This window comes from Haliotis asinina, chromosome 9, assembly GCF_037392515.1.
Source record: "Haliotis asinina isolate JCU_RB_2024 chromosome 9, JCU_Hal_asi_v2, whole genome shotgun sequence".
In the NCBI taxonomy this organism is placed as follows: domain Eukaryota; kingdom Metazoa; phylum Mollusca; class Gastropoda; order Lepetellida; family Haliotidae; genus Haliotis; species Haliotis asinina.
In genome coordinates, this window is record NC_090288.1 from 39,956,987 (window position 1) to 39,977,689 (window position 20,703).

Sequence of the window (20,703 nt, forward strand, 5' to 3'; positions counted from 1 at the left end):
TATTTCAAAGTTTTCACCCACAGTTCAATTCACACCTTGTGAAGGCACCTGGAAAAGAATAATGCAACACTTGTACATTCATATGCTCCCTTACTTGTTTTCATGAGTATATATATACTGGACAAAATATGCTAGGGATTGATATTTTATCAGCAAGTCAGTGATCGATCCATTCATCATTCACATATATCCCTAATTATTTGTCTAGTATATTAACAAAAGAAACATGACTGTATGTTTCAAGCTAAACCTCTATGCATATGTTTTAACAAAAAAAGGGTATATGTTTCAGACATCTTGAGCAACGTTATGGTTACATTCATAGTGGAAATATGTATAATAAATAAACAAAACACGGGTCTAAATTTACAGATGTTCAGACATAATACTGTGTTAATGTCATGGTAAACTTTGCTGTGTCTCAGCCTGTGTTTTTATAGTCAAATCTCTTACTGATACCAAACCTCGCTGCAATATAATTGTGCATCACACCAGAAATGTGCTTCACACAAATCACCAATCAAAACCAAGCATTAAAGAGCAAACACTGTAACCACTAGACGATGCACTTTCCCTTCCTTCCCACTGTGTAACTTGTGTTCTATGAAATTGATTTAAATGTTTAAATTAGTTGTAAATTTCAGTTAACTGCATCCTCTTTTATAAACCACCAAAAGGACCACAAAATTATAATTACTTTCAATCATGCTGAAGAAGACAGTGATTGTTAGACAGGGCACGCAGATGTTTTAGCAGGCTCCTAATGGTTTAGCTCAGACCATCCAGTGACTGACAGTGAGAACTTATTCTTATAAATCTAGTGAGTGAATTTTTTCAAAAGCAATATTCCAGTAATATCATGATGGTGAAATCTGTGAAACCCATTTCAGGTATCCCCATGTGGAAAATCGAACCCATTCCTTGAGCGTGACAAGCAAACGCTTTAGTCAGGAGGCTAACTCACTTATCAATCCAAATATTGTCAACTGTTCTTAAGTTTTTAATTAGCTCAGTAATGGTATCATCTTTCTGGTAACTACAAAGTGACTGTACATCACAACAGGCTGAGCTGAAAATGACAACTTATTGCACAATTCAAACATAACAAAACTATTACTGACATGTATCTATTTTACAGTTTGTAATTTTGTCTCATTACGTATATGTTTTCTACATAAACTCAACAAAACTTAGTATGCTGATACAACTGCCTTGGTAGATCCTTCTGTATGTTTACATTTAACTTACTGTACATACAGATTTTCTAAAAATTCCTTTCTGTCAATTACTTTGAATTTCTTAATATAAATTCATTAGTATTTCATTTTGAGGAATTCATTGCTGCACATAAATAAGATAGATCTCATGTCACCTGTACACAATAATTCACAGAATACATGTATATGATCAGATCTTTTTCAACTGCAAATTTCTCTGGTAAAAAGCAATAACATACCCTTTTTTAATCAGTGGTTCATACAAATAATACAAACAAAGAAAACGTAGAAAGAAAGACATTTTGAATAACTTTTGCTGATTGCTAAGAAAAACTTCTGTGGTGTGGCAAATGACAAGCCAAAGAGTTGGAATTGAGCAAGGAGAGATTACAACTTGAAAGTTAGCAAAGTGTAAATAACAAGACACACATACACATTTATGCATGTTAATAAAACATTATGTATATTTCCATTTGCCATGGACAATCACAATCATCAAAACTGATATATGTTATTGCCATATTCATTCCTGATGCTGATATATCACATCAATGATTCTCCTCTCACACCTTAAGAAAATAAATGCTTTTAACTGGGTCTGCAATTTCATTTATACATATGCATTATGTACACTTTCATTGTTAGACGTCCCTTGGGTATCACCAAGTGTTTGCATCATAAAGAGAATACAACTAGTTACAGCTTAACATTCCTTTGTTTCATGCAAAACTAAAAGAAACTGTACAAAAAAAAATTCATGTAATCATTTATCCCAATGACAAAATTTGATTTCAACATACATAGAGAATATCGAGCTATTACCAAAACAAAACATGATCAAGGATTCATTAGTTAAGCAAATTTCAAAAAAGAAATAATACCTAAAAACAAGATTCATTCACCCATTGTGTTTCTGGTTATGTATTAATAAATAGATTCTGTAAATCATACAACTATATATACTTGGACAGATCCTATACCATATCATTCTTACTTGATGATGGTTAAATTGAATAATTTCATCTTCCAAATGAGATTAAAATTCCATTTTCACTTTTATCTTTTTGTTCCAGTTCAAATTTTCAATCTCTAATACAAGGGAAATAACTCATCAATAATATGAAAATGCCTGTACCAAGACAAACATTTATTCTTTTGATATATAACCAGGTGATTATGATGATTATTTGTCTGATAATTCAGACCCTCCACATATACATTAATGATAATAAAAATGAATTACTCAGTAATTTGTACAGCTGGGTAATCTCGGATCCTAATATGAATGAGTCTCTCTGTACAAGCAGAAGATTGACATGCTGAAATTCCCTGATTGTCCCATTTCTATGCTACAATTTTGGCCCATGGATTTCTGAGATGGATTAAGCACTGTAACATGCATTGGATCATATTTACAAAGTCCTAACTCGGTTATACAAATTGCCTAATCCCTGAAATGAAAACCAGATGACAGAAAAAAAACAACAACTGTAAAGCATTAATACAATCTTGATTTATTTTGCTGTTTTCCATGTTTTCCAGTAATCGATCATGCTCACACACTTTAATCACAAAGCCACCTTTAAACTTCCTGACATATCCATTGTGCCTGTGAGCAGTATAACCCATAACAGCAATCAAAAATATTTACATGTAGCTTTAAACATAACTTTCAGCCACTGCATCATTTATACATTATATACTACTCAAAAAAGGTTAAGGATCACTTGGAATTTTTTTCACCATATGAATGGGTGGTCCTTTGCTTCCTTTGAGTAGAATACCATTCTGGACTTGCTCTGTTGTGCCATTGCATCATGAAGCATTCTTGACTTTGAAGAAAGACCCCTGAGATCGCTTCCCCTGTTTCTCCAGCTGCTGTAGGGTGGAGCTTGTGTATAACCCCAGTTTTAGTCCATTTTTGGCTCGGTTTGAGTTCAGCTGTTTCATTGGGAAAGGCTTGAAAGGTTTGGTTGGGGATGAGGGCTTGACTGAATTGGATACATCCGGGTTGGTAGGTGTGGTTGACTGTGACGATGAAGACGACGATCTTGAGCTTTTCGTTTTGTTATTGTGCTGTTTACTGGCAATATAAACAAATTTTGTGAGCATATCCGTGTGCATCTGATTCGGACTAAGACCAGTATCAGACTCTGATGTACTTGAATTCCTTGGAGTGAATTTTAACCTAAGGTCTGGCTTAGGTCGGGAATATTTGTCCATTTTCAAATTTTCCTTATCAAATGAATCCTTACATCTGGTTCCTGGGTAATCTTCTGTCACTGAATCACTCATTCCTCCTCGATCAAAACGCAGTGAATCCTTTCTCACATCACTAACTGTCATGTCTGGCTGAGAACACAGCGTTTCATTGGACCCTGAAATGATGTCTGCACCATTTGACCATGCATCTGCATCTGCAGGTATCATCTTCCGATCTACAGAATCACTAGAAACTGGTCCTGCATCACTGACCATGTTAACACTGGCATTATTATTGACATTCTCCTCAGTTTTCTCCTCGAGGCTTCCAGAAGTATCAAACTGGGATGAGTCCAGATCCTCTCCTTGCATAATATCTGGACTCGACAAGGGCATCTCTCCTTCACTACCTTCCCTGTCGCGACTCACACTCTCATTCATGTCCTCCGATGTTCCGCAACTACTGAAACTCTCACGTTTGGGTTCAGATTTGGCAGAACTGGAACGTTTTTCCCTTCTGTTTGTTCCTCCCAGTTGAGGATATTTCTCACAGTGGTTGAACACAGAGACAATCTTAGGTCCTTCAGCTACCAGTCTGTTACGACCTCCAGCATGTTTTCCTATAAACAGATGGTTCATGGCCAGCGGACTCTCGATCTTCGGAACCAAGACAGTTGCTTTAGGCTTTGGTGTCTGTCTTGCAGATGCAGCTGGTGGAGAAAATGACAAATGTCTTTGATTTTGAAGTACATGAACAAAGAAAACTTTTTTTGTTTGAATTGTTGAGTGAGTGAGTGAGTGAGTTTAGTTTTACGCCGCACTCAGCAATATTACAGCTATATGGCGGCGGTCTGTAAATAATCGAGTCTGGACCAGACAATCCAGTGATCAACAACATGAGCATCGATCTGCGTACTTGGGAACCGATGACATGTGTCAACCAAGTCAGCTAGCCTGACCACCCGATCCCGTTAGTCGCCTCTTACGACAAGCTGAGCCTTTAATAGCAAGCATGGGTTGCTGAAGGCCTATTCTACCCCGGAACCTTCACGGGTCTGTTTGAATTGTCTGACAAGAAGAAGCCCTGAAACATTTCACACACGTGCCATATCCGCATATGTTTCATATCTTCATACACGCCATACAATACACACAGTAAGGTATTTACTCCTGGGTTGAATCTTAAAGTCCGCATTTTGTTGGTTTTCTTTCTGACTTTGTATGGCCTGAAGTTACTTCTGATATTTATAGACACCAGTGAACTATCCTAACATAATTACAAGCCTTACCGGATATAATGATGTGCGCCTGTCTCTGTCGAAGTCGGAGCTTCTCATACTGTTTCTTCAGACTGCCAATATCGGTGCACATCCTCTCCATGTAGACTGGCCCGGCGCCCTGGGCATCAGGGTGTATACCGTAAGCTCCTGGGCCAAGGGCTGAGATGTCAGCCGACCCAGAACCTAGGTCACCATCACCTGAAACAGAGCAGAAACCAAGTGATTAAGGTTTTACACCGCTTTCAGCAATATTCCAGGGAGAGGCATTTAGAAGTTGTCATCCATATGTTCACTCTCTTAAGTTTTTACATTTCTAGCATACTTCTTGCCCCTTCTTCAGGTGATAGAGACAGGAGTACACAACCTATTATATATACCAGTATTTACAGGGAGAAGGCAAGTACATATATATACAAACAAATCCCAGAGGACAGAAAAAAAAAAGAAGTTGTCATCCATATACTCGTCTTTTACATTGCTTGTGATGGAATAAATCTGTTACCATACTGTGGGGCTACAATTCAATACATATCATGGTACAATTTGTATGCTTCATATGGTGGTATTATTCTTTCAGTTTTCAGACACATACCCCGTCCTTTCATGCCCTGCGGCACGAAGCCCTGGAAGCAGGTGATGGCCTCAATGTCTTCATCGTCCAGGTCATCCTCATCACTGTAAAGGACATTCTTGGCCACACGAGACCCACTCTTCTTGCTAGTGTTGGCGGTATTGGTGAAGGGGCGGATGTTGTATGTGTACTTTTCCCGTAACTCACTCAGCTGAGGGAAGGGGAATGGAGACAGGGAGTAGATGGACTGAAAGAGAACATCAGGTAATTTTTATCCATAAGAGTGAGCAAGTTAATGTCACATCTGCAATATCTCTGCCATATTGTGACGAAAACAATTTAGAGAATAAAAGGGACCATGAGGACTTTGTGAGTTTTGTTACTATTCACCATTACTTCTTTATCGTTATAGGAAACCATATACAGCATAAGCTCACCTGACTTGTGAATATACTGAACAGCAAAAGAAACGGAAATTTCAAAAGTAAGCATTCGTGTTTGTTTTCTTTATACTGAAGAGCAAAAAAATGCAACTTTTTTTATAGACATGATTTTAATAATACATTGAATGTTGTATATCTCTGCCACAAAGTTTATAACCACTATACTGAGTGTGATTTGTGACGTCTTGAACAAACAAACTTGGTCCGATACAGGTATTGACCTAATGGTTGCACCAATTTCATGATTTACAGCATTAGGAAAGAAGCCCTCTTACTTTAATGAAATCATCAGCATTGAAGATAGTTCCCTGGATCATGTCTGCTGCAAGGTCCCCCATTAGGGTGTAGAACTCATCTGCACTAGCCACTGACTTGATTCTCCTGTAGGAACACACACAAGATAACATGACACCCATAATGTTCAACTTTGGTCCTTTCTTAAAACCATGGAGCAGTTTCTTTGAAATTCATGCAGTTGGAGGTTGGTTTGTTTCTATTAAGCTGAAAGGTCAAAACTTTTAATGGTAATCTGTGTCAAGGGCCATTTATGTATGTGGTAAGGGACTGGAAGTGCCTTGTTTAAGGGCATGCTGGGTCTAGTTGGTACAGTGTTCCCAGAAATTATTGAGAAAATCTTTTTTCTAATGATGCTAAGATTGGAAAAAGGGCTTTCACTATGCACTAAGCATACTAAATAAGGGAGACAACTCTTGAAGGCAGCTCATTACGTCAAGAGTTATCTCCCTTGTATGAGCAGACTGCTTCCTGTGTTGACATGGCAGAATTTATAGCAAGAGAGAAAAGAAAGCTCATTCTAGATGATTTTGAAAGGGGCGAGGCTGATGCTAAAGTGTTAGCTTGTAGACATGGTATTCCTCTGTCTACAGTATACAGAACTTTGAAGAATATTCAAACAGGAACCGGGATAGAGCACAAAGCAGGGGCAGGTCGGCCTAGGAAATTCAGTGTTGTGGATCGCCTGTGAGTAGGGGCAAATTGAAAAGTGTTGAGAACATCAGAAATGAAATCCTCAGGTATGCAATGAAACAGTTAGGCAGGAATTACAGAGACTTAATTGGGTGAAAAAACGTGGAATTCCCTTGTCGTTGATGAAAGATGCACAAAAGGAAAAACGTTTAAACTGGTGTCGGGCTCATGAAAATCAAGATTGGGATAATGTTTTCTTTTCGGATGACAGTTCTGTTTGGCTTTTCCCTAATTGTGTGAAAATTTGGACCAAAGATACTGTCAAACCTATCTACCAGCGACCAAAACATAGCCCGAAGTTTCACATGTGGGATGGCATATCGGCTCGCGGAGTGACGCCATTGTGTGTTTTCACGGGAAACTTGACAAAAGAAAGATACGCTGACATTCTAAATGGTCACCTTCTTCCGACAGCACAAACATTGTATGAGGATGACTGGATTTTCCAGCATGATAATGACCCAAAACACACTGCGCGCTACACAAAACAGTGGTTGTCGGGCGATAATGTTCAAGTTTTAGACTGGCCCAGTTACAGCCCAGACCTAAACCCAATTGAGAATGTGTGGGTAGTCATGAAGGACAGAATAAACCAAAAGGGACTGAGAAATATTGAAGATACGAAGGCCGAGGTGGTCCAATATTGGGATACCCTGTCACACGATTACCTACAAACTTTGATGGGTAGTGTGCCTAGGCGTATTCAGGCATGCATTGCTGAGCGAGGAGGTCTAACAAAGTACTAAAACAAGACTGAGACTGTAAAAGGATGATGTTTTAACATGTTTATGTAAGTAAAACGCCAGAAGTTAATAAACGTAATGAGTTACATGACGCAACATGATTCTCAATAATTTCTGGGAATACTATATAGCTGCCATCAACCATGACTTTTGTTCTGGGAATTTCTACATATAAAGGGTACCCAGGAGCTCCTTTCGCGAAACAACCTTAACTAAGGTTACCTTTACTTCTCATTCTTTAACACTGCTCTAAGGTATTGCCTTATTTAAGCTTAACCTTAGGTAACGTCGCTTTGTGAAAGGAGCCCCTGATCATTTCCGTAATAAAGAGAAACTTGCATTATTGATGCACAAGTCAAGTGACACACATCAGGAGCCCTAGTACATCAACAAACTCAAAGCTTCTCACCTTGCCAGTTTTCCCCATATTGTGAGTGCAGTGCGCAGAAGGATCTCTGAGCCTTCCAGGAGGATCGAGTCCCAAACCCGCAGCACGATGGACTTTGGAAGACAGGTCGCAAACAGAGTCAGGAACCACTGCATGGTGAACACGTTAGTCAAGGGAGGCTCGTAGCAGGCACCTGAATAGCAAAATAGCATGACAAGCAAACATTCCAAGCCTGCATGAACATAGGACCTCAGAGGATAGAAGTATTTTTCTATGGGAGAGACAATCTGTGTTCATGTGCACAATTCAGCTTCTTGATAATCCAGGTATGTTAATTGTATTCCACTGCTTTCATTACTTAAAGGTCACATGAAACCAAAAAATCAAACATGATTAAAACACATTTATCACTTATTCATGACATATAACATACATTGCTGCTTTAAAAAAACAAATAAACAAAATTATAAGCGTACAATCGCGATTCAAAAGTGCAATATTTTGTACTAGGGCTTACTTCCCCCGAAACGAAGCCCTCGGGAGACCGAACCCAGTCTTAGCACCTGGATGTGCACTCAAGTGTAACGACGGATTCTGATTGGCTGTTTCATTTGCTGATCTGGTGAGGGTTCATTGTGTGTACAGACAGATGATCTGTTTGATGGGCATTTTAGAAGTATAGCCAGTCACAAGAAAGTAAGATTCTTTATGGATAACAACTTCTTTTTGTGTACTTGATGCGTCGTTTCAGTATGCATTCATATACTGTTGTCAAACAAAATCATATACACTAAAACAAGTCGTTATCCATGAAGAATGTATATAGAGATGTTGGGTTTGGAAAATACATGTTCTCTGAATTTGCGCTCGATCCAATCAAAAATCACATCAGTAGAGATGGTAAACAACAGCGTGGCTGGAATCTGTCATCCGTCCAAGTACAAGGCAGGACTTGAAACTGACAAGAGTTTACACCAGTTTCCGTCAGATCAAGTCATCCGAAAAAAGTGAATGTAGTTTGTTTGCAACCCACAGACATAAAAACATGTCATGTGTATCACACGTGCCGAATTACATAATGTGGCAGAGACGGGACTCGGGTGCGCGAGTCATAAATCAACGTATTTTCTTTATGTCGTATACTCTAATAGGTGTTAAGTTCAAATTGCCCGTGGTCAATGATTGAAGCTGTGTACTGCATGTTGTCTTTAGCAGACAGGCAGGCAGACATCTAGGTGTGAATAAACCAGACACTGAGCTTTCTCTGTGACAGAGACTGCTTACCACAATCAACAAGTTTGTTTTACTTAACGAGTAGATCATTTACTTGTTTGTGTACACAACCAAGATTAGACTACTGCTCACGACCTCAGACGCTGGGCATGCATACTGTTTCAAGCTCCGCGAACCTATTCACTGCGCATGCGTTATGGACGCAGCGCAGCACAGCTGTTGAAACCAGTTTTCCCCCCAGCGCTGGGGGGAATTTAGTGAAATGTTTGAACTCTGATTTCGCGGGCTTTTTTTTCATCGCGTTTTTTTCAACTTTATAGGTTGAATTGGCATTTTTTATGATTTGTTTCGGTAAGTGCATACCGAAAGGTACCAGAATCTGCAAAGTTGTGTTTTACGTTGCATGTGACCTTTAAAAACATCACAAGCAGCAAGTAATGTGTTGATTCTGCTGGAAATATTTCCGTCTACCTGAGCAGTGTTGTGCAAGTTACTGTTCAGTCTACCTGTGGTAATATCTTGAGCAGCATTCTGCAGGTGGTTGAGATGTTTGGCCAGGTGTGGGTAGGTGAAGCGAAGCAGGTCACGGAACACAGCCATATCTACAGACAAGGCACGCAGGTTGTTGGCAAAGTAGCTCTCAGGAAGCACATGGTCAATCAAGTAAATCATCACCTGTAAAATATCATGACAGTGAACTGAAGTCCTCCTTTTGTCATTGCTTGCTTGTTTGTGTTTGCTTAATACCACCATGCCAACCGACTAAATGAAAGTAGATAAATTTGGTCAAGACTAGCTTGATATTATGACTGGTATGAGCAATATATAATGCCTGATATTATTTACCATATTACACATGACGTCTTATTTTGACAATATTTCTAAAATATTTCCTTTCCCCTCCTGCCTTTAGACTTTGTGAGAAACTTTTAATTTGTCTGATCTAAGCATGATGTACACAATATTAAACCTAATATTACGAGCAACACAACATGCTGTTGTGATACACAGGCATCCTCAAACCCTAACTCACCATGAGAGCATCATCCTCCTTCCTGTCCATGACGTCCAACAGCAGGGCAGCTATGACGTTGAAACCTTGACAGTAGCCAACCCGTTTGTTCCACCTGGCATACGCCAGGAGGACCCGTTTCAACACTGCCCGGTCCTGCTCGTTGTCCTGGCCGCTGTAGCTGCTGCACCCTGTCCGATGCAGGTCCTGACAACCACAACCAATATCGTACACAAACGTAATTCCAGTGTGTCCGACACATGTCGCAACTGATTCAATAAAATTACTTAGGAAATTAAGTCTGGGCCTTAATAGTATTTCAAATCAAAGATTCAATGCTACACTGTTCAACCAGAGGTGGGATAACTTAGTTGGTTTGCTTGTCACTTGAAAGACCCAGGTTCAGTTGCCCACATGGGTAAAACGTGTAAAGCTATGATGACAGCAGCATAGAATCAAACTCGCTCTCTGTCAGTGTGTTCCTTTAGACTGTCTCCTCCAAGAATAAGTAAGTTTAGTTTATGCTGCACTCAGCAATATTCCAGCTATATCTCGGTGGTCCGTAAATAATAGAGTCTGGACCAGACAATCCAGTGATCAATAGCAAGAGCATCGATCTGGAACCGATGACCCATGTCAACCAAGTTACCGAGTGACCATCAATCCCCATAGTCGCATGGGTTACTGAAGACCTCACCTATCCCGGAAATTTCATGGGTCCCAGTGAGAATGAATGTGTTTTATGTCACTTTTAGAAATCTCACAACATCACAGTGATGGGCTTCACACATTGTACCAATGTGGGGAACCAGATCCAGGTTTGGGTGAGACAAGCAAACACTAACCACCAGGCTATCCCACCTCCCTTCTGAAAGAGTGAAACCAATCTGTGCCTATATTGGAACAAGCACCTGCACATAATTTTACAGAAGCCAAAAAGATTTGATTTTCAAATGATAACACAGTTCTCAATGGGTCATCATTTAACAAGTATCATATAACCCTACATTCCCCAGCTCATAATTACAGAACTCATTATTTCCCACACCAAGGACATCCACCAAAATAATCCTTTAACACGCTGCTATGTGGCCTCTAGCTGAGACAGTAATCCAGGGGCTGTCAAATCACACCTTGACCTACTCATCTAAGCATTAGCCAATTCCTGGAGACATCTTGCCAAAGGAATACGACAGACTTCTTTTGTGTCATCCTAGGCAATTCACTCAGCAAAATTACAGGGTGCTGTTGTACAGTATAATCTTAGCACTAAGGTGATCGCTGCATTCCTAAACTGGCTAACTATCCCTGAAACATTCGTAGCCCTATAAACTTCTTAAAGTCATTGGCTAGAATCAAATTCAGGAATAAGGACCCTATTGACGGGAATACCGTGTACTTCCAGCAAGCTGTTTTCTGTTGTTTATGAGACCTCTGTGAGGTGTGCTGTATGATGACCTTACCGCTAAGATTGTTCTTTACAAGGGACCTTAGCGCTCTGGTGATCATAACTCGTCTGTCTGTGTTGACTTGCGACAGTCTAAGCACCGAGATTATCACATACAAGAGAGCCATTCCCATGATTGACATCAGGAACAATTATGCTTCACAAGCCTAAGTGACAAGTCATGAAGTTAACTCTTAGTAAGAGGATGCAACCAATTTGAAACAGACAATCCAGTGATCAACAACATAAGCATAGATCTCCACAATTGGGAACTGATGACATATGTCAACCAAGTCAGTCAGACCACCCGATCCTGTTAGTCGCCTCTTACAACAAGCATAGTCACCTTTTATGGCAAGCATGGGTTGTTGAAGGCCTATTCCACCCCAGGACCTTCACAGGTCAGAGATGTTAGACATAACTAAATATATACAATGCTGAACTGTACTCAGTCTCTAAAGCTGCATTCAGAGTAAAACCATAAAAGTCTGTTTCTTTTAAAACATGTTTTTAACAAATAACATTGCTCAGGAAGTGTGGTTTTTCCAGACACTTCCAACAGCTCCGATTTCATTGCCAAACTAAACAAATCTATAATGGTGTGACGAGGACGGATTGATTTTCATGTGTGCTGGTCCTGAAGAAACATCTCCACGCATTTCCAGCTGGGCCAATACAATGTTCCCATCTCCAGGGAGCCTGTGGCCATGCAAGTAATATCAGCACCACAATTTGTCTAGTGTTGCCTAGAGCTCTGTTACACAAACTTTCTTAACACTATGTATGTGGGAGTGAGTGAGATTTATCAACATCAAAGCAATGGACACAGAAATGAGTGAGTGAGTTTAGTTTTACGCCGCACTCAGCAATATTCCAGCTATATGGTGGCGGTCTGTAAATAATCGAGTCTGGACCAGACAATCCAGTGATCAACAGCATGAACCGATGACATGTGCCAACCAAGTCAGTGAGCCCAATCCTCTTAGTCCCCTCTTACGACAAGCTCAGTCACCTTTTACAGTAAGCATGGGTTGCTGAATACCTGTTCTAACCCCGGACCTTCATACACCTTACCCATGTGCCGCACACAATGAGGGTCACTTTAACCCAGTAGGCTAGCCCATTAACTCAACAAACCAAGAATCATTCCCAAAATAAATCTAGGAAGTCAAACCCAAGACCAAGCACCTCTTGCACACATCTTCAGCTGGAAGTGAGTCATCCATACCTTCACTATCTGCAGTCCCAGCTTGTCATCATCTGGGTTGCTTCTCTCATTGAAGGCAAATCTCACAGTTTTCTCCCAGTCAATCTTCAGGTCTTTGATGTAGTGATTAGCCAGACTGAGCCAGACCTGCAGCAGAACAGACACGCTTTTAAGTCAGATCCTGCACTTCCCACTAATCATTTGTGTCATCCTCGAAGACATCAGCCATTTTCTATAATTTGTAAAAGAAATCTTTGCAAGCATCTTTCCTTGTTAAAGTCACCAAATTGAAAGTGCATGGAAGTGCACACCCAAACTGCTGTTTGATCCCAAGACTTCTTAACAACCAGACCTTTGTATTTAGATCTAGTTTTCTTTCTAATTCTGCAAATGAAATAACTTTCTGAAACACAAAAACAATTTCCTGAAGGTCAAATAATGTTGCAATTCTAGTTCATCAAACTTTCACAAACAAGATTGAAATGAAAATGATAAAGTTCAAAAACATATTATTTGAAGTGAAATGAAACTGCCACAAAACTCTCAAAATGTCAAATATTCAGATTGCTTGGCGCTTATATAAAACCCCCATTGCAATGAAACAGATTTTTCGTTTTCAGTGATACCTTAGCCTTTTCATTTGTCTCTGTTGTTCAATTATTGGTATCATTATCATTATTATAAGATATGTACAAAGTATACATAACTAGTACATGCTCAGGGTGGTATAAAAGCCCTCAATCATTGAAAATCAATCTCAACTCGCTGGGGAGTATACAACTATTGCAACCACAAGGCACACCAAGTTACTGCAGCCTTCTCCTTCTTGTTCAATGACACATCCAGAAATATTCCTATATAAGCACTGTCTGTATGTAAAATAGAGTCTGAACAAGACAATCCAGTGATTGAAAGGGTGAACATTGGTCCATACAACTGTCTTGCATCAAGCAAATTGGAGTGCTACCACCAAGATGTATTACATGCCTCTTATGACAAGCATTGGATGCTGAAGACCTGGGCCCCGTTCCTCAAGGCGATCATCGCACTACAATAGTCCAAAGTCAATGTTAAGCTATGGGAGTGTCATAGTGCTACGATCGCCTTGAAGAACCGGGCTCAAGCCTAACCCTAGAGTCTTCTTGGGATAGTATCTTGAAGCAGTCATCACACATCACACAAAAGCACCATCTTGACAAAGGAGCTGTTGACTAAAATATTTCGGTTGGGTTGAAGGTCATTTTGAACAAACTTTGGTTATATCTGTCTTAATTTGTGATGTACAGATATATTCCTGTCAGTTGTTGATTACTGCAACAGCATGTTTGAGACAAGTAGTAAATGTTTTACAGCTAAGCAAGATAACCAAGAACATAATTATCAAGCTACGGTTTAGACAAACCGAGTACCAAGAAACCAAGAATTATAGTGCTTTGTGTTTGGTTTTAAATCAAATTTAGAGCTGTTATAATTTCGTTATATATCCCTATTTTCCAACACAGTATGTTTATCTCCTAATTATACCATCAACCGTGTAACATAGCTTTGTTAAAGATATAACCCTATCAAAATATGCTAAATCTTTTAACATCACTAAATATACTGTGTCACCAGGTAAAACATTTCCATCCACAGGACAAAATTATCAGAGCAAGGTGTAAACAAACCAAGAATCATAATCTTGTATTTGAACCCATGACTCCGAGATGAAATAAGGGTTACAACTTATAATAACCGATTATGGCACCAACAGTGCACCATAGTTCTGTTAAAGATCACAAGTAATGAATAATGGACAACAATGAATGAATTGCCTGAAGCTGGACACAGACCGTACTTCATCAACTGTCAAGGAGATCCTTCCAAGAGTCACTCTAGGAAGTAGAAAATTAATCTAATTAGACATTAATGGTAATATTAACACTTGAGGCAAGAATGATAAAAACATCCTCCGCCCCAAAGGCTCAGATGTGAACTTTTTATGTCTGGGATGAGTTTATGTGGTGTTTGATTGACAGTGTTCTGTAGAAGATCGCAGCTGGGGATTTATCTGTTATTTCAGACCAAGAACCTGTGTAATACTGTCTACTACTGCACATCCAAGTATCAAAACTGATTACTTGGTATGTTAAACATGTGTCATTGCAAAGGTAAAACATTTATTAAAATAATAAATAAGTTTGCTGAAGTCAGCAATATTCCTGCCATGGCTTGCTGTCACCAGTACAAGTCCACACCCATACAAGACAAGCAAGGGGACAGCCTGTGTGAGCACCCGAACCAGTTGGTAGCATCCTCTCAACAGCTGGGGTTGCTGTGAGTGTACGAGTGGCTAAGAACACTATTCTAGTTATATCACTGTGTGGCTGCGAAACAAAGTCCGAAGTGTGTGTGTGGCTATGATTACAGTGGGTGAATTTAGTTTTACAGCAACTTTCAGCAATATTTCAGCAATATCACTGCGGGAGACACAAGGATTTGGCTACACAAATTGTACCCCTGTTATAAGTACAGCTATCATTGATACCTTCATAAGAATATAGCAGAGGGTCTAGGAATGAACTTTTAGTGTGCTGGACCAGGTCTTATGACATGAAGATCTAATGCTTCAACCTCTTGCCTCCTTCCACTACCAACCAGGAGAGTTTAATCAACAGTTAATGATCCAACCTATTTCAGTCTCCTTGTAAATCTGGTCATGTTTGAAATCCTTCTTTCATGTACATGACTTTCTGATATTAATTAACCCTGACTTTAGATCATTTTTCAATCCCATTTCATTTTGACGTCAAACACTGGTACAGAGTAAAGTCACCATACAGAATGTGTCAATCAAGATTTCTTCTGGAAGCAGTTTTTCACATGCCAATTTCACAAATGGATACACAAGAAAATCAATGTGAATCTTGCAACCTATTGATCCTCCTGGCCATGTGAATTTCTGAGGATTAAACTTGAACATGGATATTAATGACTCAGTCACACACAAGGAGATCTGACCTATCTCGGTGAAATCTCAGACAAAGGTATTGAAGAGACATATTCATGTACATAGGGATAGCCTCTTTAGGCTGTTATTCAACAATGTCATCTTAGTGCTTTGACTGTTGTCACCGTTAAAGTGAGGAAGTTATACTCATCTTAGCATTAAAATTTCTTTGTGAAGTGAAAACAGATGCTTTTTGCTGGATCTCCCCCAAAAGGAGTGAGTGAGTTTAGTTTTACGCTGCACTCGGCAATATTCCAGCCATATGGAGGCAGTCTGTATATAATGAAGTCTGGACTACACAATCCAGTGATCAAAAGCATTAGCATTAATCTGCGCAATTGGGAACCAATAACACATGTCAAACATGTGAGAGAATGATAACCCGATTCCATTAGCTGCCTTTTATGACAAGCACAGTGCCTTTTATGGCAAGCTGAAGGCTCTTTCTATCCCGGACCTTCAAGGGTCCTCCAAAAAAGGCATCTCAGCAGGGCAAATATTGGAAGTCTGAGTGAAAGTATGAGATCATAAGCTAGTGGTATTGGCAGAATACAGCTTAAACATCTGTGCATTATAAACAACCATTACATGGAAAGTTAGCCATGCTAGATTCTGAAATTGACAAAACATATCTTCTGATCAACAAATCCATGTATTCATGTTCTTCATGCTTGTTCATCAAGATGCTAAAAACTATGTTGTACGTTAACGCCATTCTAATTTTGCATTTTACATACAAATGGGGACAATCAAGACTGGCTGACTTTGAAATTACCTTTGAAAGATGACTAGAAGACAGATTATATGGGAAGTGAACTCTGTTTCTGGCAACATGGCCTTGCTCTAGTTGTTGATGGCCAGCAAATCTGTGTCTTGAATGGTGATAATTGTTAAGGACATGCCGGAATGTGTGAATTGTGGTATATATTATCTTATCTATTATATTTTCATGACGAATGCATATGATTCTGTGGCATTTGAAAGGTTGACTAGGTAAAATGTTTAAGGCCACCTCCATTAATAGACTTCAGATTGGCTTTGAAAAGATGGAGAATGTCAGTGATCTTGTGAGTGAGTATGGTTTTACACTTTTAGCAATATTCAAGCAATATCACAGTGGGGGACACTTTTGTGTAGTAATGACAAAAAACAATCTGTGAATCAATATATTACATAATGAGCTAACATGATTTTGCAATTATGGGGTTATGAATATAAACATTTGTGGACAATTTGCCACAACCCCCTGATCTATAGAACACGAACACATTAAAGTCTGTTTGTAAATAACTTGCAATCAATCATTTCTATTTTGGTTGTCAACAACAACCTGACGATGGCCACTGTTAGCCCGTCTATAATGAATGCTGATCATAAATTCTAATGACTTAATGTGCTTCAGTTTAAAGAGACTACCAATGAAAATTTCCACTCTCCACTATCAGGTTTGCCATGGGCACTTTTATCTCCTTAAAAATCATCATAATATTATCTCACCTCAATGTCTTATATATAGTCTGGTTCATAATTATTGAGAATTTTTCTTCTTACTTTGAGCTATCCTAACACCTCAACTGATTCACTGATACTTAAAACTAAGTAATGGTATAAGGGAGGTAACTCATCTTGGCCTACTGAGTATAGTACAATTAGAGTTACCTCCCCTGAATTTGTAGCAGACGTCATTTTCCTCAGCACTGTCAACAATGTCTGCTGAAGATAAAAGAAGGTTGATTTTTGAGTTGTGTAATCAAGGAATTGATGATGTAAATACATTGGCAGAGAGAACAGGAACTCCTCTTTCTACTGTGTATAGAATTAGGAAGAATTTTAAAGAGGGAAAGGATTTTGGGCACCAGAAAGGAGCAGGGAGACCCAGAAAATTGGACTTCTCAGATCGCGTCCGGCTGGGAATTTTAGCGTCTAAAAAGCAAAGGGCAAGCATCTCCAACATCAGGTATGAAATGATAGAAAGGGGATCAACAGTTGTATCAAAATCTACAGTTAGAAGAAATTTGATTGATCTTGGATGGGAGAAAAAGACTGGAATTCCTTCTCCTCTCATGAAACAAGAACATAAAGACAGGCGTGTTGAGTGGTGTTTGGCACATGAAAACTTTGACTGGGAAAATGTGGTTTTTACTGATGAAAGCTCAATATGGGTATATCCCAATAATGTGAAAATATGGACAAAGTCTGCGTCAGCACCGTTGTATCGACGACCTAAATACAGCCCAAAGTTTCATGTATGGGCAGGGATATCCTTATTAGGAACGACCCCGGTGTTTGTGTTTGAGGGAAATCTGACAAGTCAACGCTACACTAACATATTAGATAATTTTCTCCTTCCAAGTGCACATGTGTTTTATGGAAATGACTGGATTTTGCAGCAAGATAATTATCCTAAACACACCGCAAAACATGCCAAGCAGTGGTTTCAGGAGAAAAATGTGACTGCATTGCCATTTCCTGCATATAGTCCTGACTTAAATCCCATTGAGAACATTTGGGGGATGATGAAGGAATGTGTGAATCAAAAGGGGTTGACAAAAATTGAAGACATGAAGAGAGAGGTGGTCCGATACTGGGACAGCATAACTCACGAGACACTAACCTCTCTGATAGGAAGTATGCCTACCCGTCTTAGACTGTGCCGTGAAGCTCAAGGAGACTTGATAAAATATTAAATTGTTACCTACACAACATGAAAAGGTCAGTTCACTTTCACAATACATTCAATTTTATCTGATTTGTTCTCGTTTAATAATATGAAATGCTTTAGCTATTCTCAATAATTTTGAACCATACTGTACATCAGCTTTTAGAGTTTTTAATGAATACTAGCAGAATTTCTGCAAATGTAAGTTTGCATAACTGACATTTCAGGGGCACTGTTGCCACTGTTGACACTGAGATTTTCGTGAAGATAAAAATTAAACGAGTAATTACTTTTAACAATTTTTGTCTCCTGGCAATACAAGATGAAATGTTTTTGGTGAAATGACATTAGCAGGTAGATTTACAACGCCATAGATTCACACAGCACGGGGACAGCTTTCCGTTAATACAAAAAATCTCCGAATTCCCTTTTTTTAAGAATCCAAACACGAGAGATAAATGTGACAGGAATCAGCTATAATTGTACAATTCAGCTCAGAAAACGGCAATAAATCTGTCCACCAAATCCATGCATGAAAAGGAAAATCTAACACGTCTCTTACAGAGTAAAATTGGCACATTTCTTTGACATTTTCAAGATCGATACAGGAACACTGTGTACACACGGCAGGAAAGTTTCAGAGACAAAGCATCTAAGCGATCGATTCAGAGCAATTGGAAACTCAACAGAATGTGCTATAATAGTGCCATTAGTTGAAAAGAATACAAGTATTACTGATTAATCACTGTCCAAGGAGGCAGAAACATGAATCACATAGTAAATGGCACTAAAATGTTTTCTCCAAACTTGGTTTTCATATTTTTGTTTAGAAATGAATTCACTTTTATTTGAACATTACTTCAATCAAACATAAGGTACAAGCACAAATGCAGAATGGTCTTAAATATTTAACATTGTGAGTCATGGGACCATATTAAGTTTGGCCATTTCTACAAACAAATAAAAAAGCATTGTCAGCAGCTTATTTCATATCAGGGATATTTTTGTTTCAGCACATTGTTGGCACACAGTCTTGATATGTGGGGTTTATTTAAAGTAAACTTATGTCATTGCAATGCCATCAGTTGTGGAAACCTGATGCTTTCTTAAAAATATCTGTACTAAAATCTGCTTCTGGAAGAACATTCAAAGAATTTTCATTACCATCTATTAATACAGAAAATAACAAATTTAAGATTAACACGACCAGTGATATATAAAGCACATAAAAAATATAAATATTACATTTGATCCAATCTAGCACCAAAACAAAAGATAAGATATCATTGCTTATTTTATTATTAAATGTACAAACACAAAAACTAAATCTAAATGTTTTCACCAAATTTTTCCTTGAAAGGGTAATGTGAGTTTAGTTTTAACAATATTCCAACAATATCAATATCAGACACCAGAAATGGGCTTCACACATAATACCCATGTGGGGAATCAAACCCGGGTCTTTGGCATGACAAGCGAACACTTTAACCACTAGGCTTTTCCACTGCCCTTAATATGAGTTATAAAGAAGCTATTATGGTCTACTGAAAAGCAATGAACACCTCTTTCTTTGACATAACTGTGGTTCACGGCATAACTTATGAACAATCATAATATAAAGAATTGTATGTTCTTTAACTGTTTCTATTTAGTTTATACCAACTTCAGTTGTTAGATCAAATTCCCCATCTGGATAAAAACTAAAACATTTTCATACCAGCATAAATATGGTAAGGCTATATCATCTTACACAGAATTAAAGATAAATATACCTTTAAAGAGTGGACTATCGGATGGTCAGGTTTGCTGTGTGGGTTGTCAACCCATATGATATGTATCCTGTAACCTTAACTCAACACAGAAATTGATACACAAATGATCGAGTTGGTTAGTTTAGTTGGACACCGCACTCAGTAATATTCTAGCTATAAGGTGGTGGTCTGTAATTAATTAAGTCTGAACCAGACAATCCAGTGATCAACAGCGTGAGCATTGATCTACACATTTGGGACCTGATGACATGTGTCCAAGTCAGCAAGCCTGACCACCCGATCCCGTTAGTCACCTCTAATGACAAGCATGGAATATTGAAGATCAGTCCAAACCTGGATCTGTATCTATGACAACAAAATGGAGATGACTCCGCATGCTTTGTAATATTATTTCAGTGTGTAGGAAATGGGACATGCATGTGCAAAATTGCAATACATATAGTAATATGGTGCAAACTAAATTGTGATGCCAATACACTGTCTTGAAATTCTGCAACATTCTTGTTGAAATGTTCGTCATAAAGAAAGTGAATATTTCAAAATAATTTAACCA

At 38.7% G+C, this 20,703-nt stretch overlaps 1 protein-coding gene across 2 annotated transcripts in view; it reads right to left on the reverse strand.

The window, feature by feature from the left end:
- Positions 1-987: 987 nt before the first annotated feature.
- The window catches only part of LOC137297118 (TBC1 domain family member 30-like), a 125,202-nt gene continuing 105,486 nt past the window's right edge, over positions 988-20,703 (reverse strand). The window contains exons 4-11 of one of the 2 annotated variants that reach the window (XM_067829111.1): positions 12,752-12,877; positions 10,098-10,283; positions 9,571-9,739; positions 7,853-8,024; positions 5,989-6,094; positions 5,292-5,517; positions 4,709-4,897; positions 988-4,129 (exon numbers count right to left, since the gene is read on the reverse strand). In XM_067829111.1, the coding sequence (XP_067685212.1) occupies positions 3,033-4,129; positions 4,709-4,897; positions 5,292-5,517; positions 5,989-6,094; positions 7,853-8,024; positions 9,571-9,739; positions 10,098-10,283; positions 12,752-12,877 (2,271 nt within the window). In that variant the 3' untranslated portion in view covers positions 988-3,032. The remainder of the gene's footprint in view (positions 4,130-4,708; positions 4,898-5,291; positions 5,518-5,988; positions 6,095-7,852; positions 8,025-9,570; positions 9,740-10,097; positions 10,284-12,751; positions 12,878-20,703) is intronic. The other variant, XM_067829112.1, reaches the window with a different exon arrangement.